The sequence below is a fragment of the Nomascus leucogenys genome, chromosome 8 (assembly GCF_006542625.1).
Source record: "Nomascus leucogenys isolate Asia chromosome 8, Asia_NLE_v1, whole genome shotgun sequence".
In the NCBI taxonomy this organism is placed as follows: domain Eukaryota; kingdom Metazoa; phylum Chordata; class Mammalia; order Primates; family Hylobatidae; genus Nomascus; species Nomascus leucogenys.
In genome coordinates this window covers 79,646,945-79,665,826 of record NC_044388.1, presented here as the reverse complement: position 1 = coordinate 79,665,826, position 18,882 = coordinate 79,646,945, and the positions used below count along the sequence as shown (strand labels likewise).

The following is an 18,882-nucleotide window of genomic DNA, read 5'->3' as shown; positions in this document are numbered from 1 at the left end:
AAGAGACAACCCACAGAATGGGAGAAAATATCTGCAAACTGTCCATCTGACAAAGGATTAATAACCAGTCCCAAACAAAAGAACTGCTTTTGAAAGAAATTTAACAACCTACCTGCAGAGAACTAAGGCTTGTAAATGTGAGTGTCAGCACTTAGAATAAAACCCACTTAATTTTAAATTTGGGGGGCTTGAGTTTGCCTGCAAGTTTCTTGTACAGCCTAGGGTGAAATTTGTTTAACAACGTATTCGTTCTACCTACACAGAACTCATGGTTTCCCATTCAAGGGAGTGGTCTGTTAGGAAAACAAAATTAACCAAAAGAAATGAAATCTATTCCAGCAACCTATAATAATCAAACTGTTATTTTACTTATATTTTTAAGTGGACTAGAGGGAAACAAGTAGCATAAAAAGGTGGATGAGGATGAACAAATAGAGTAACTGACTCTGGAAGCTGGGTGTGGTTCCTAGCTACTTAGGAGGCTGAGGCAAGAGGATCACTTGAGCCCATGAGTTCAAGGCTATAGTGCACCATTACTGCACCTGAGAACAGCCACTGCACTCTACCCTGGGCAACATAGCAATATTCCATCTTAAAAAAAAAAACCTGAACCTAGAATAAACAAATTATATTTCAGGGAAGAGAAAAGAAAAGAACTTTAAAACATTTTTATGACTATTCTCAGAGAAAAGAAACAATTACATATATAAAATAAGAATAGGTTGCTTTAAAAGGGGGAAAGAAGAAAAATATCTAAAAACAACAACAAAATAGAATTTGGGAAATCAAAAATGAGATTGCTAATATTTTTTAAAAACCCATTAAAGGATTAAAATCTCTCCTGGACCATAAACAAAAAGACACAGAGATAGAAAATATTAGAGAAATAATTTGTTTTTAAACAGAGGATCAAACTAGAAAGGTTTAGTTTCAGAGAAGAGAAATCCCTTTAAAATTCTCATACAGATAAAAATAAGATATTAACAAAAATGAGAATTAGATTGGTATCGGATTTCTCAAAAGCACCATTGGGTCCTAGAAACCAGTAGGGTCATACCTTCAAAGTTCTTAGTGAAAAATATTTTGACCTAGAAATCTGTACCCAGGAAAACTACAAGTCAAGTAAGAGAGCAAACTTGTTCCTACCCTAGGACCTTTACCCTTGGTGGCAATGTCTGCCCCCAAGTCTTTGCATGGCTTGCTTCTTTTTCATAATTTAATGCTACCTTTTCAGAAAAAACGTCTCTAACACCCCCATCAAGACCCTCTATTCTATTAACCTGTTTTATTTTCCTCACAGCATTTATCACTAAATGGTATTTTTTTCATTTCTTGTTTGTTGTCTACCTCTCTCCACAAGGATGTTGTCTTTTTTCACCACTGTGTCCCTAAGTCCCTGGAACAATCCTTGACATATAATGGGAGCTTCATTATTATTTGTTGAGTGAGTGAAAAAAATGAATGAACGTCTTAGCCACCAGATTATGAGCCTCTACAGTAGAAATTACACTATATTCATCTTCATATTTTTGGAAGTGCCTTGCACAAAGTAGTGCTCAGTAAATCTCTATTGAATTATTAAATGAAGAATTGTTCTTGAATGAGCTAGGTTCTTATCAGCTCAGCAGTTTTGTTTCTGTGGTATTTGTGCCAGGACATTGTCAATGTAGTCATATGTAAAACACTTCCATTTCTTGAAGTAACCTGAACCAGAAATCCTTCCTGATTTAAACACTTCATTTTCCCCCATTTTTTGGAAATGCCTCTTAGAAGAAAATCTGGCAGACACAGGATGCACGTTTAGCAAAGCTCCTTCCTGATGAGCCCACAGCTGAGCTGGGGGTTAGATCCCTTCTCTCTCCCCAGTGACCAGAACTCCCAGTGACAATGCCTTCTAAATCATGATCTGTTAACTAGGAGTGTATTTGTGAGACAAATGAGCAAAGTGCATGAAATTGAAATGGTGCCAGAGATCCAGGATCTCCTTCGGAGTAAGGCACAATGTAAAGCACAGATGTGAAGGGCCAAAGGCCCAAGGAGTGCTTTCTTTTGACAGGCTGCCTATGAGGCCAGGGAGCACCTTTATGAGACCAGTGGCCTTGATTGTAGGTCAGTTTTGTCAAGAGTGACAAAATTATTTATTTCACTCTTTATTGAAGCCACTTTTTGCTAAATGGGAGGCTGTCTGTGCTTCTTTGGTCTGACTAGCTCTGGTATTAAGTAATCTCTAGGGTCTGTAGCAATAACCAAACAAACTAATGATGTCTTGTTTCTTTCTCCTTTTAGAAAGGAAGTAAAGTGAAGCTTTAAAGACCAAGTACCAAAAAACCCTATCACAATAAAAAGAAATGTAGAATATCTGCAAGGGCTTTGAAGGCCTCATGATGGCAGGAAAAGCTCTAGCAATGAAGAAAGAAAACACTGTGCCCTACACCTTCAGGATTCAGGCTGCTGGGGAAGCCCTGCTTTCTGGGGCTTGGGCTGATAAGAAGTGGTCTTCCTTTCTGGTGGCTTAGTTTGAGCAGTAGAACTCAAACTCAGATCAATAATTCACTGAGGCTTTATCTGAACCATGAGAATAGCTTTGTTTTCACATGATTAATTGAAGAGAAAGATAAGAAGTGGGTATAAGATTGAGAAGGAAAGATTGCATGGCCCTCTTGCCATGAGATGAGAGAAACCCTCATCACAAAGAGCTAAGCTACTCAGTGTGAATCTGGATTGGGCTAGGAATAAAAGCAGATTTTATGTGTTTTATCCCAATTCTCCTTTGTTTTGTTGTTCCCTGGCCCCTCACTCAACTCTCAAATACCAGTTTTTGATACTGAATGATATTAAGCGTTTAGTGTTAATTTTTAAGTGATACTGGTTTTGATTGTGTTTTAAAATAAGATCTTTACCATTTAGAACTATATATTAAACTATTTACAGATGAAATTGCATAATGTGACAGATTTGTTCTGGGAAGGCAGGGGAAGAGGAGGTTTGGATGAAATTAGACTGGCTATGAATTGACAATTGTTGAAGCTGGGTGATGGGTACATGGGTGCATGGGGGTTTGTTGTCCTATTTATATACTTTAATTGGTGTTTTAAATTTTCCATAATAAAAAATAATTTAAAACCTCAGTTTCTGGGAATGGTCCCAGTTAGACCTGTTTCGCCTACTTTTCTAGTCTTGTCTTCAAAGACCTTCCCATCAGTGGCACAAAGATGAGACCTCCCATTATCTAGCAATGGGGATGGGTTGCTTTGAGCCAGCCATACCTTGTGACCAAGGTCACAGATGTGAAGACTGTTGGGTAGACTTCGAGGCGGTTCAATAACATCATGTTGTCTCTAGAGGCATATGGACATATAGTGCTGATAGGAATGTAAAATGGCATAATAACTTTGGAAAACATTTGGCAGTTTCTTAAAAAGTTAAAGATAAATTTGCTATAGGATCCAGTGATTCTACTCCTAGATATGTACAAAGGAAATGAAAGCTTATGTCCATGAAAAGACTTGTACACAGATGTTCCATACAGCCTTTTAACAATAGCCAAAAACTGGAAACAACCCAAATGTTCAATAAAAGAAAAATTAATACACAAATTGTGCAATATCAATACAATAGAACACTACTCAGTATTTTTTAAAAAATGAACAATTGATAGATGCAAAAACATGGATGAATCCCAAAGTCATTATGCGAAGTAGAAGAAGCCAGAAAAAAAGAGTACATACTATATGATTCCATTTGTATAAAATCTAAAAATTTCAAATATTCTAAAGTGTCAGAAAGCAGATTAGTGGTTGCCTGAGGACCAGGGGAAGGGAGAAGTGGGAAGGTGGGAAGGAGGAATTACAAAGGGGCACGAGAAACCTAGGAATAATGAATATTTCATTAACTTGAGTATGGTGATGGTTTCACAGATATGTGTGTGTATGCGTGTGTGTGTATGTCTAGTATATAGTTGTATACTTTAAATATGTGCAATTTTAGGGGGATAGTGACTGAAAGGGGACATAGGGTGGTTTCTGGGTGCTGAGAATATTCAGTTTATTTGTTCTGGCTATTTGTTCCATTAGTGTGATTACTTTGGGAAAATTCATCAACATATATCTGTGATTTCTGCATATGTCTTTATGTGTTAATAATTAAATGTTAAATAATCAAAAATAGAGGGCATCAGATTAATCTGGAACTATGAGTAGTATAGTTGTATTAGTCAAAGTAAGATAACCAAAATAAAAAAGAGCCTTAAAATCTCAGTGACATGTGACAATACAATGAAGGTTGTTGTGGGGAGGGGCAGCTTGCTCCACCAATAACTCAAGAACACTCTTTCTAGCTAATGGCCCCACCAACCTCTTGGATTTCAGGATCTTCTACTGGATTCCCTCCATTCAACCAGCAAATGGGGAAGAGAGAATAGGAAGACTCACACATGATTTTTTTTCTTTTCTTTTTTTTTTTTTTTTTTTTTTTGAGATGGAGTCTCGCTCTGTCGCCCAGGCTGGAGTGCAGTAGCGTGATCTTGGATCACTGCAACTTCTGCCTCCTGGGTTCAAGCGATTCTCCTGCCTCAGCCTTGAGGACTGAGTAGCTGGGACTACACGTGTGTGCCACCATACCCCACTAATTTTTGTATTTTTAGTAGAGATGGGGTTTCACCGTGTTGGCCAGAATGGTCTCGATCTCTTGACCTCATGATCCACCCGCCTCGGCCTCCCAAAGTGTTGGGATTACAGGTGTGAGCCGCTGCATGATAGATTTTTAGGGCCAGGCGTGTAAGTAGCATAATCACTTCCACCAACATTGCATGGGCTAGAACAGAGTTACATGACCCATATAACTGCAAGAGAGCTTGGGAAATGTGCTCTAGATATGTGCTCAGAAGGAAAAGAAAATAGAACTTAATGAATACATATCATTATCACTGCCACAATCTACCCTTCTGATCATCATACCATTTCACTTTTCCTCCCACATATGGAATACCCTCATCATCTCCTCCAAATCCTACCCAGTCACTGCATCCAACTCAGAGTCCAAGATCTCTCACTGATGCACAGTCCTCTCTATCAGATCTAAATGAGGTTCCTCTTGGTCTGGAGATGAGAGGATCTCCTTTATTCATTGCTGTCAGTGATTTCTGGCTCCACTCCTGAGTTTTCCCTCATTCTTCATCCTTGCTGACCAACCCTGAAGTGGATGTTGGGGAGTATGCTCTTCTTAGGGACTGCAGTTTTTATAACCTGCTTCCTGCCCAGTGTGGTTTTAAGGATTTCCAAACAGTCACAGGCTTTTTTAGACCAGGCACATAGTTACCTAGTAATACCATTCCTCCAAAACCCATAAGGCTTCTCATCTGTTTGCTTCCAATTAGTTTCATGTGTCAGTAACCCCCGCCCCCAAAAATTCTTTCCTAGACATAGTTTTTGAGTTTATCCTATTTCTTTGCTTCCTTGCCCCTCCATGCCCTTCTCTCTCAACGTAATAGCATGAAAGTTGAGGCTATGTAGAATAATAATCATGGGTAAGAAGGTATCACCTTTAACCTGAACTTTGCCTGAAGGCTGAGTCACTTTATTCAGTTGAAAATAATTACTGGGCCTCTTTTGCTTAAGGTCTCAATCTTATCTCTTCCTGTTTAGTGTCTAGAAGTCGTAGTTCTTTCATGCCCCAAATTTCTGTACCTTCTTATTTCTGCCTATAAATTGGCTAGTTCTTTCCCTACTTTAACTTTTAAAAAATTTTTTTAGTACAGATGAGGTCTCAGTATGTTGCTCAGGCTGGTCTCAAATTCCTCGCCCCAAGCAATTCTCCTGTCTGGTCTTTCCAAAATCCTGGGATGGCAGGCATGAGTGACTGCACCCAACCAACTCTTCCTTTTAATACCTGTCAAAGGCAGCCAATACACAATGATATTTTGATTCTTTTTAACCACTTCTCTTAGAGCTGCAGGTTCAGTAGGCATATGGTCTACCTTTCAGTTTTACCACATTCTTTAATGTTAACATGACTATCATATTTTCAGCCTTTTATATCAGTTTCCTTATCACCCACCCCCTAACTGCTAAGCCCCACATGTTTTAGACTTCTGTTAAAGCAGCTTCAATAATGGAATGATTAAGTGCTTGGGTTCTGGAACTGGTTCAAAACCTGTTTCTTCAAATTTTGCCAAACGTTTTTTGCCCTATATTTCCCAGCATAATTTGATTAGAAAGTACAAAAAGAACCGGGCGCAGTGGCTCACACCTGTAATCCCAGCACTTTGGGAGGCCAGGGGAGGTGGATCACGAGGTCAAGAGATCAAGACCATCCTGGCCAACATGGTGAAACCCCGTCTCTACTAAAAATACAAAAAATTAGCTGGGCATGGTGATGCGCACCTGTAGTCCCATCTACTAGGGAGACCGAGGCAGGAGAATCGTTTGAGCCCAGGAGACGGAGGTTGCAGTGAGCCGAGATTACGTCACTGCACTCTAGCCTGGCGACAGAGTGAGACTCCATCTCAAAAACAAAAAAGAAAGTATGAAAAGTACTTGCTTTTATATTACATCATAAGCAGTAGTTAATAAAGTTGTATACTCTGAATAAGAGGTGGGCATTATGATTATTTTTTATTTATTTTATTTTATTTTATTTTTTTGAGATGGAGTCTCGCTCCTGTCACCCAGACTGTAGTGCAGTGGCACGATCTGGGCTCAGTGCAACCTCTGCCTTCCAGGTTCGGGCAATTTTCCTGCCTCAGCAGAGATGGGGTTTCACCATGTTGGCCAGGCTGGTCTTGAACCCCTGACCTCAAGTGATCCACCCGCCTCAGCTTCCCAAAATGCTGAGATTACAGGTGTGAGCCACTGCGCCCGGCCGGCATTATGATTTTGTGTACTCTTGAAATGGTTATCTTTGTGGCTGATTTTTTTTTTTTAAGCTGAAACTTACCTCATGAATAACTTGGTTAAAGTAGTAGGTGATTAAAATTTCAATAGAATCAAATGAAACAAAAATTTTAAACCGACTCATTTGAGTTTCAACTTTACAGTCATTGACCATAAAGCACACTAAAAATGTTATTTTTAAATACATCTGAAATAAAAATACTTATTAAAAAGGAAGAAGCTGAAGATGTATATTTAGACCAGCACACAATTTTGATTTCAATTAGCCTTATTCTAATATTTAGCTTTTAGATCTTTCATACACATTTTCACGTACTTTGCAGTTGAGACCAGAAAGACTTGTAGGTCTTCCTGCAGAATGAGTGGGTCCTTGCAAAGGACTTACTTACTCCTAGATCAGAAATGTTTGCCTCTCTGAGTAAAATGTTTCTTTTTTTTTTTTTTTTTTTTTTTTTTTGAGACAGAGTCTCGCTCTGTCACCCAGGCTGGAGTGCAGTGGCGCAGTCTCGGCTCACTGCAAGCTCCGCCTCCCGGGTTCACGCCATTCTCCTGCCTCAGCCTCTCCGAGTAGCTGGGACTACAGGCGCCCGCCACCACGCCCGGCTAATTTTTTTTGTATTTTTAGTAGAGACGGGGTTTCACCGTGGTCTCGATCTCCTGACCTCGTGATCCGCCCGCCTTGGCCTCCCAAAGTGCTGGGATTACAAGCGTGAGCCACCGCACCCGGCCGTAAAATGTTTCTTTGAGATGAGCTATAGAGGGGGCACCTTTTACTCAACTTTTCTTTGTTTTGAAACTTTGTTTCCCATATTGTTTTCAGCCTTTTGTTTATAATTAGAAATTGTGAGAAGCTTCATTTAGTGTTTAAAAATGTGGGGAGATAAATCAGACTTAACATGTATGTAAGATCAATTCACTTAAAAGTATGGTCCAAATAGCAAAAATAGGACCAGGTGAAACATTTTTTAAAAACATGTACTCGGTCTTTTGTGTGTGTCTGTTTTATTCCATTAGAATAAATGTGTCCCTGATGTAAACGCAAAGCATTTTTTCCTAATTAAATTGTAGATGTAGACTTTACAATATAATTCAATAATAAAAAGTAATTAACCTCTAAAAAAAAAAAAAAAAAAAAACCTGTTTCTTCTACTCAGTAGCTAAGTGACTTTAGACAAAATTCTTTCTCACTCTTAAGTTCCTCATCTATTATTAAAAGAGGATTATTGTAAATATAAATAATATGTATAAATACTTAGCATAGTACATAGCACTTAGTTAGTTATTACTATGTTTTATTACTATTATCTCCCTTCAAAATCCCAAGGAGGACTTCTGGTGGACTTTCTTTTCTGTCCTATGTACTGCTGCCTAGAGCCTGTGAACTATAGGGCCTCCCCGCCCTCCTGGGAGAGGGACGCTTTGTTGAGAGATAAGGCTCTAGACTGTAGAACTGAAGCAGCATGTATGTTGGATGAAATGTTCATTTAATTCTTTTTTTTTTCATTTATAGAATTTCCTGGTTTTAGACATCATGTGTTTTGTCCTAGCAGTTGGGCATGGCATTTGGCAGAACAAGAAATGCTACCACTTCCAGATTTTTCTGCCATGGGAAAAATATGTCTCTTCATCAGCTGTCTCTGCCATCCTCATATTCTGATCCTACTTCATTATTCTCAATACCATGGTGCCCATTTCCCTCTATGTCAGATAGGCTTCTTTGATCACTTTGGGGTGTGGGGGAGGAGCTGACTTCATACTGTCTACTTAATTCCCCAACCAGAGTGTGAACTTTTAAAAAGCAAACACTTGGGCTCTTTAACCCCTCTTTCTCCACGGTAGGTGGTGTACAAAATGCTCTGAGATATATCTAGAGATTGCATAAATGCCTTCCATGTGCAGAATACTGTGCTAGGAAGACACTGTGTGGTTTATACAAAAAGACAATTATCCCTGCCCTCCAATAACTTATAAAGTAAGTGGCTAAATAAGACATACAAACACATGAAATAACTAGAAAACATACACACAAATTTGGTGATGCTAAAGCATGGGTAGGTTCCCCGGGAAGATAGGCCAGGCAGCCCATAGTTTACCAATGAGTTAGGTCCAAACATTCACTTGTAAGTCAATTAATCAGAATTCAGAATCCATTTTCCCACACAAACAGTGTGACAGATGGTAGATAGGTATAATTGTGACCTAAGTTCAATTCCTAAAAGTTGTAGAAGAGAAGAGGAAGGGTTTCCCTTCCTCTTTTTCATAAGCACCTTGGATGAAAATTTGAAATAGCTGAAAAAAGTATTTACCCTACTCTGATCATCCTTTTCTAGGTTCTGCATTTCCTTACACATACACACACCCAAACACATTTTAGTTTCCTCCTTTCCAGGCTTTCTAAACCCTGTACCGGGGCTTTTTGGCAATAAAAAAAAGGACCCTATGTAACTAGATTACCTTATTTAGTAATATTTATTGAGTATCTACTACGTGCTAAGGTTTAGAGAGATTGCTATGGTGGCTGATATGGTAAAGGATGGGAGGAGTCCCAACTCCAGGCATAGAAATTATCAATAATGAGTCAATGATGAGGACCTGAGCACCTCCTTCCTCACCTCAAAGGAAAAAATCCCCGTCTCTCAGCGCAGCTGTCTCAGATAGGGATTACTAATAATCACTCTTATATTAAAGCAGACTAACACACATTAAGTATGAATGATGATAAGAGGGAGACCCCTTAAAAGTCTTCACTGTTTTAAAATGAACATGCTTGTTAGCCATAAAGAATCTATAATGGACGCTATTTGGAGTAGAAGAGGAGTATGACAAAGGCAATAGGGAAAACTCAAATAAAATGAGAAGAAGTTGTTGTGGGAGGAGACACACTACAGGCAGGCTGGCTCTGCCTGGGAATTTATCAGAGGGTCAGCCCATAAACTATTCCTGATTTTCATAGCTTCTTTCCTTCTTCTGAAATAAACTCTGAGTGTGTCAAGTTTCTCTATCTTCCCCATGTGACAGGAGCAATAATCCTCCAACTGGGCCAACACAGCCTTTTATAAGTTAACTGTTACTCTATCACACCTTGTATTACTGCAGAAATTCCAAAATTGTAACTTTTCCTGAATATATTATGGAAAAAAAATAATAAAAGCCAGGTATGACTCAAAAAAGTTAATCAGGTATATCTGGGTCCAGGTGGTAAAGCCTTGAGTGATAATGGCCAAAGTCAGCATTACCATGGGTTGGCTGGTGGGAAGGGTCCTTCAGAAGGGTAGAATCCCAAGGAAGACACTCTGATTTTCAGATGCTAGCCCTGATCTGCCACAGGACTGCTAAGAAAGAAACCAGGATGATGTATTTGCTTGTCCTGTTCTGACGCAGAACCATTCTTTTTCTGCTTTCTCCTCAGTGTTGAAATAATAAGATTGGGCAACAGTTTATATATCAACTGGGATTGGAAGATGTTTTATGCACCAAGGAACACACCAGCACAGGCTCGTACTACCACCCTCAATGAGGAGCTCGGCCAAGTCAAATATGTGTTCTCTGACAAAACAGGGACTCTGACTCAGAACATTATGATTTTCAACAAATGTTCTATTAATGGGAAGCTCTATGGTATGCATGTCTTCCTGCTTTCCCCAAGTCCTGGGAAATTTTTACTTTGCAAATTGTTTTCAAGACTAATCTAGCTCTAAATCTATAAGCCTCTGGAATTCACATTTACCTCCTATTCTCACAACTGTCTCTATTCTCTAAGCAAAGACCCACCCAGCCCAAACAGTTCTAACCAAAAAGCATTTATTTAGCATCTTATAGGTACAATCTATTGTGTTGAGCATTGAGAATACCAAGATGTACAAGACTTAGTCTCTGTCCTCAAGGAGTCCCCAGTGTTTATATACTCAGTTCACTCCCATTTTAAATCAGATGGATGCTGGTCGAAGGGTACAAAGTTTGTTAGGCGAGAGGAATAAGTTTTCAAGATCCATTGCACAGCATGTTGATCCTAGTTAATAATAATATATTGCATATTTCAAAATTATTAAAAGAGTTTTAAATGTTCTCACTACAAAAAAATAAGTATGCGAGGTGATAAATATGTTAGTTAGCTTGATGTAATCATTCCACAGTTATACATACATGAAAACATCACACTGTATCCATAAATATATACAATTATTATTTGTCAATTAATAATAAAATTAAAAATAAATTAAATGGAGCAGTCAATGTATTACTGAAGCTGCTAATTTCCTGATTCCCCTTTAGAGCAATAAATATTATTGAGAGAAACCATCAAAGGGTAGTCAGAGTTTGATCAGTGTATCCCAGGCCCAATCCCTTATTTGTCTTATGCCTTAAGCATAAGCTTGTTTTTGTGATAGAGTTAAGTCCTCATGTGTGTGAACACTCATACCCAGTGTCCTAGCTAACAGAGGAAGGTAATCACATCTAAAAAACTGGAATGCATGGAATAATCTTTCTGGGGTGACGAAAAAGTTTAGAAACTTGAGAGAGGTGGTAGTTGCACATTGTAAATGCACTAAGTGCCTCTAAATTGTACACATTAAAATGGATAATTATATGTTAAGTAAATTTCATATCAATAAATAATTGAAATTTTTGAATTATATAAAAGCTAGGCCGGGTGCGTTGGCTCACGCCTGTGATTTCAATACTTTGGGAGGCTGAGGCAGGCGGATCACCTGAGGTCAGGAGCTCAAGATGAGCCTGGCCAACATGGTGAAACCCCATCTCAACTAAAAATACAAAGATATTAGCCAGGCATGGTGGCACATGCCTGTAATCCCAGCTACTTGTAAGGCTGAGGTGGGAGAATTACTTGAACCCGGGAGGTGGAGGTTGCAGTGAGCCAAGATCATGCCACTGCACTCCAGCCTGGATGACAAGAGTGAAACTCCTGTCTTTAAAAAAAAAAAAACAAAGACTAGAGCACTCTAATATTTCCTATATTTCCTATTATTTGTTTGGTAACCATGTCAAACAAATTTTCACTTATATAAACTCTGAAGACTTATTTTTGGATGAGCTGATTTGGGTGAGCCTCTTAATTCTCTGACCTGACCATATACTGGGTAAAGTTGAAAAGGACCATGAGTGTTTCCATGCTTGGCATCAGACATGTCTTCTACCCCTATTCGGTCTGTCATCCACTGGTCAAGAAACCCAAACACTCTAAAACTATGTCCACATCTCTTCTGGGTAACTCTTATGACTGGAGGGCTTCCTGAGGTGTGAAGTCTCTCACAGATCCAGTGACTAACTTCTAGCTTCATCTTATTCTCACTTAGGGGAGAAGAGTTGAGGCCCAAGCAAACCTCTTCTTACCATTGGTTTAGGGAAAGGAGCTTACTGGGCACTGGGAGCTAGGTGGCCTGAGGAGACTGGGGGGCAGGCATCTTGACTGCAAGTCTAGGATGAAGGAATCAGAATAAATAAGCTTTTAAGGCCTCTCCTTTAAATCACCATATGACCCAGCAATTTGATTCCTAGGTATATACCCCCAAAACTTGAAAACAAGAACTCGGATACATGTATACCAACGTTCATTGTGACATTATTCACATAAGTCCAGAGGTAGAAATAACCCACATGTCCATCCACAGATGAATGGATAAAGAAACTGTGGTACAGCATATACATACAATGGAATGTTAATCATCCATAAAAAGTAATGAAATTTGATACATGCTACAACATGGATGAACCTTGAAAGCATTATGCTAAGTGATGTAAGCTAAACACAAAAAGACAAAAATTTTATGATTCTACTTATGTGAACTATCTAGAATAGGCAAATTCATAGAGAAAGAAAATAGATTAGAGGTTACTAGGGGCTGGTGACGGGAAAAAATGGGAAGTTTCTGTTTGGGGTGTTGAAAAAATGTTGGAAATATATAGTGGTGATTGTTGCACAACATTGTGAATATAATTAATGTCATTGCATTTTACATTTAAAATAGTTAAAATGGCAAGTTTTATGTGATATATATGTATATTTTTTAACCACAATTTAAAGAAATTCAAACCCTCCTTTAAAACCCTTGCCAAGTCTCTGCTGTGTTCACTTACCAACAGGTGATACTTGTAACGAGGATGGACAGAGGGTGACGGTCTCTGAGGTGAGTGATTACAGCTCCATGGGAAACGCATGTGGGAGCTGAGTGAGGCTGTGCTTCAGAGAAGCATCTTTAATACAAATCGAGACTCCCTTAGCCACTGAAATATTAAAGCTTTTACTGGCCCCGTAATATCAGAAAGCATTATATAAATGACCTATGTTTAATTCTGAAGATCTTCGTTTGTTCTTTTTAAACAAAAATAGCTTTATTGGCTTTTACTCTTTAAAAAATAATCCATGCTCATTGTAAAAATAAATTAAATAATACAGAAATGTGTGAAGAAAGTTAAAATTATTCCATCCCATTTAGATAGCCAATGTAAAGTTGGGGAGTATATCCTATGCTTTTCATATGTGTATACACACACACATGTGTACATCTAGATCTAGAAGACGGGGGGAGATAAAATCATAGTATGCGTGCTATTTCCAGTTTCCTTTTGTTCACTTGACACTATTATTGTCATCATCTTTCCATGTCGGTAGGTCTAGGTCTACATCATCGTTTTGAATGGGTGTCTACTATTCAATTGTATCACTGTACCTTAATTTATTTAATTTCTTATTTTTATTCCATTTTCTTTTGCGATTACAAATGACATTTTGGTAATCATTATGGCACATACATTTTGTCTACTTTTCTGGTAATTATTTCTTTAGAATAAAGTCCTAGAACTATAAATCATGCTGCTATAAAGACACATGCACACATATGTTTATTGCGGCACTATTCACAATAGCAAAGAGTTGGAACCAATCCAAATGTCCAAAAACGATAGACTGGATTAAGAAAATGTGGCACATATACACCATGGAATACTATGCAGCCATAAAAAATGATGGGTTCATGTCCTTTGTAGGGACATGGGTGAAACTGGAAAACATCATTCTCAGTAAACTATCACAAGGACAAAAAACCAAACACCGCATGTTCTCACTCATAGGTGGGAATTGAACAATGAGAACTCATGGACACAGGAAGGGGAATATCACATTCCGGGGACTGTTGTGGGGTGGGGGGAGGGGGGAGGGACAGCATTAGGAGATATACCTAATGCTAAATGACGAGTTAATGGGTGCAGGAAATCAACATGGCACATGGATACATATGTAACAAACCTGCACATTGTGCACATGTACCCTAAAACCTAAAGTATAATTAAAAAAAAAAAAAAAAAGAATAAAGTCCTAGAAGTAAAATTCGTTGGTCAAAAGGTAGCCACGTTTTAATACATTAAATAGTGCCATATTGCCCTCCAGGTAGATTTGCATAACTTTATAATCCCACCAAAAATATATGACAATTTGTTTTCCCCCATATGCTTGTCAGAACTGGTATTAACAATTTTTAATCTGTTGAAATTTAATTGATGAAAAATGGTATCTAATTATTTAACTTACCTTTTTTGATTACTAATTAGGTTGAATCATTTTTATGTGTTTATTTTTCTTCCCCTTATCATCTCTTTATTGCCCATTTACACTTACTTTGTGAACTGTCTATTCATATTCTTTGGCCTTTTTTTCTTATTCGAAAATGCTCTTTATACAGTAAAAATACCAGCTCTTCTTTTGTCTGGTGCATATGTTACAATTATTTTTCCCATTTTGTCTTTTGGTTTTTAATTTGTTAAATAATATTTTGTGTAGAAGTGTTTAATTCATGTAATCAAATCTATCAGTCATTTTCCTTTATAACTTAAGGATTTGTGACATATTCAACAGTCTTTATAAAATTATAAAAATATCTCCCTATTCATTTTTCTTATCTCTAGCTGGTTAGTTTTTACTGTTTTCTCTAGTATTGGACCCAGCTTTTGTTTATGGATTTGTTTTTAAGTGTCCCTTCACAGGGGTTCTTCTGTTGCCTTCAGGGTATTCCTCACCTTATCTCTGTCTTGCTAGACCCAATTCCAAACTCAGCCACTTGACTTATGTACCAAACATCTGACTCCAGTTCTCAACTGGTGCCTTACCCCTGTCCATCCAAAGAGATTGAGAAGGGGAAGGAAATTCAGTGATTTGCCTTAAATCATCTTCCAGGGGCTTGGCTAATGACCTTGGCAATATAGGCAAAGTTATAGCTTCTAGGGAATAAATCCTTCCTGGAGTTTCTTTCCTCTCCTTCTTCTGTCCACTACTCATTGACCATAACACATTTTTCACTAAATCACTGGAATCTTTGTTCTCTTATAAACAAACTTACCTATAGCCTCAATCCCTTCATTAATTGAAACATGATTTTCCCTGATAACATTCCTTTTTCTTTCATCTCTCTCATACTCTGCATACCATAAACTCTGGGTACAATAAGCCCAAAGGTGTTGCCCTCATTATCCTGTGCCATGTTTAACCATTCGTTTTTCTCTGCTACACAATCTTTCTTCCTGTGATGCTTATGACTTCTGGCTATACTCCTCTGTAACTCTTCTTGTTGTTGATATCTAGGAAGCTTCTGGCTTCTACACTCCATTCATTGAGGGCTTTGAAACTTCTCCCTCCCCTCCCAACCACTGCTATTGTTTTGGGTGGTATTGTCATCTTTATGGACGACCTATCACCGCAGACTCTTTCAGGTATCTGAAAGAATCCTTCAGATGATCTCTTGGACAAAAAAAAAAAAAAATCTGTATCACCCATTTCCATGTTTCCATGTAATTGTCCAGAGTTGTACTAATGTGGAATTATAAACTTTCTTTTCACAATCTTTGATCACAAACCTTATTCCTCCATATTCTCAGTACATGGCTCGTACTTGAGATTTTTGAAAGTATTCCTGCTTTTCTATCTCATGGAGATTTATAAACCCTTGGCTTTCCTTTTTTTCCAGTCTCTCAATTCCTTATGACTTTACTTCCTTTCCTAGCTTGCCTGTCTGTACCCTGGGATCATAAGCATCCTCAATACCTTACTGGTTCTCCTTTTCTACTCTTTAATCACTGAACAAATCTCAACCTTGAATTAACCAAACCATCGACCCTGCTCTGTTTCTAATTTGAGAGTGTTAAGCACTGTTTTGGAGATCATAAAATCATGACAAATTCAGAGACTCCACTGTCCTCTGTCCCAGTGCTACTTGGCAAATTTTTCACCATTTTGTAATTGGCTTCATATTTTATTCTCCGTATCAGCTTTTCTAAACAATCACCATTCTCAGGCCTTCTACCACACTATCCTGGCTCCCCATTATGTAGCAAATGATATTGCCTTCTATTTTACTGAGAAAAATCCAAACTATCAGCTAAATGTCCTCCTCTGTACATATATTTTAACCCGCCTTTACCTCCTTTCCTTCAGTCTCAAAAAAAGTATAACTTTTTCCTTCAGTACTAATCTATATATTCTAGATTCCATCCCTTCCTACTTCTTCAGGAACCTCAGTCAATCCTGTATTCTCTCTTTCTCAGTATCTGAATAACCCCTTATATGATTCTTTCCCCTCAGCTCGTCTTTTTTTTTTTTCCCCCCGCAGAGTCTGGCTCCATCCCCCAGGCTGGAGTGCAGTGGCACGATCTCAGCTCACTGCAGCCTCCGCCTCCTAGGTTCAGGTGATTATCGTGCCTCAGCCTCCTAAGTAGCTAGGATTACAGGCGTGGCCACCATACCCAGCTAATCTTTGTATTTTTGGTAGAGAAGGGGTTTCGCCATGTTGGCCAGGCTGGTTTCAAACTCCTGGCCTCAAGTGATCCACCCGCCTCGGCCTCCCAAAGTTCTGGGATTACAGACATGAGCCACCATGCCTGGCCTCAGCTCAACTCTTTACATTAGTACATCCATACATTGGAATATTATTCAGCACTAAAAAGAAGTGTGCTATCAAGCCACACACACACACACCACAGAGGAACTTTAAGTTCATATTGCTAAGCCAATATGAAAGAAGCCAATCTGAAAAGGTTACATACTGTGTGATTTCAAATATATGACATTTTGGAAAAAGCAAAACAATAAAGGCAGTAAAAACAAAAAGATCAGTGGTTACCAGGGGTTTGGAGAGAGTGGGGAGAGGGATAAAGCAGTGGAGCACAGGGCATGTTTGGGGCAGTGAAACTATTCTGTATGATGTTGTCATGGTGGATTCATGACATTATGCGCTTGTCAAAACCCATGAAACACAACACAGAGTCAAAGATGATGTAAACTATGGCCATTAGTTTATAATAATGTAGCAATATTGGTTCATCAGTTGTAACAGGTGTACCACAATAATGCAAGATGTTGATGGGGAAAACTGTAGGGTGGAGGTGAGAGAGGGAGTATGCAGGAACTCTCTGTACTTTGCTCAGTTTTTTTGTAAACCTAAAACTGTTCTTAAAAAAAGAGTATTAGGCCAGGCATGGTGGTTCACTCCTGTAATCCCAGCACTTTGGGAGGCCAAGACAGGCAGATCACTTGAGGCCAGGAATGAGACCAGCCTGGCTAACATGGCAAAATCCTGTCTCTACTAAAAATACAAAACTTAGCTGGGCTTGGTGGCCATGCCTGTAATCCCAGCTACTCTGGTGGCTGAGGCACAAGAGTCGCCTGAACCCGGGAGGCTGAGGCTGCAGTGAGCCAAGAGTGTACCACTGCCCTCCAGTGAGACTCTGTCTCAAACACAGTGAGACTCTGTCTCAAAAAATAATAATAATAATTTTAAATGAAATAAATGGCCTTTTAAAAGCCACAGATTGTTAACCAGAAGTAACCACTAACAATAGATTTTTAATATTTTATTTTTATTCATATTTTTAAAAATACATAGAACCTCACCTTGTTCTTGCATTCCCCTCTAGCCATTATCTGCCTCCATCGGTCAGTCCATAATATTTATTGAGTGTCTGCCATATGTCAGACCCTGAGTAAGTACAAAACGTTCGGGGAAAACAAAACAGACTTGATTCCTACCTTCAGAGTTGGCATCCTAGAGCAGGAGTCACAGAAGTAAACAGGCAATTATAGGAGTCTCTAATTCCTCACCTTTCATTCATTCTTCAGCCTGCTTTATGTATTCAGACTCTGTCCTATCATATCCACTGAAACTATCCTAGCCAAAGTCATAAATGACTACCTTGTTATTAAATCCTGATTTTAACACTCTTAAACTCCCCTTTTTCTTAAAGCTCTCTTGTCCCTTGACTTCTGTTAAATAACAACTTTTTCTTGTTTTTCCTTCTTGTCTGATTGCTTTTTTTCATCTCATTGCATTGGGTGCTGATGTTCCCTCAGGGCTCTATTATTTAACCTCTTCTCCATCTGTATAGTCTCCCCATGTAATCTTCTATATTTACGTGGCTTTAACTACTACTGATAACTTCCAAATCCATATATCCAAGGAAACCTGGATAACTCCCTCCAATCCATGGCCAAAGCTAAAGACATCCTATAAAAACTATGTTATAGCTATACCACAACAACTCAAGAGTTTCCTCAGTTGCTACCTTCTACCCTCCATTCTGAATCCACTTCCTCTCAGGTGTCATCCTAAGTTTCTGTCCTTTTGTCTAGTACTTGGACTTGCATTTCAGCGTTGTTTGACTGGTTGTCTTGCTTTCAGTTTCAGAGTTATTCATGAGTGCTGCCTCTCAGATCATGCTGTTCTGCAGCTCTCAGCCAAGCCCTGCCTCAGTCCTAAGCCAGCCAGGTTCAGTGTTCTCAAACATTACTTATCTGAAAGGGGAGATCATAAACTAGCTCATACCTCTTTCCTGAGCTTCAAAACTTTATGTACAACTGCCTGCTTTCATTACTACCTGTATGTCTTCAGGATCTCCAATTCAGTCTGTCAAAAAATCTCCTGCTGGGTATTCTATCTCAGTGAATGGTCTCACTGTCTACCCAGGTGCCCAATTAGGAAATATAAAAGTA

At 38.7% G+C, this 18,882-nt stretch overlaps 1 protein-coding gene across 1 annotated transcript in view; it reads left to right on the top strand.

The window, feature by feature from the left end:
- Positions 1-18,882, top strand: part of LOC100602175 (phospholipid-transporting ATPase FetA-like) — an 84,863-nt gene that overhangs the window by 36,960 nt on the left and 29,021 nt on the right. The window contains 3 exon segments of the mRNA XM_030818384.1: positions 8,401-8,593; positions 10,296-10,508; positions 12,993-13,036. Of these exon segments, the coding sequence (XP_030674244.1) occupies positions 8,401-8,593; positions 10,296-10,508; positions 12,993-13,036 (450 nt within the window).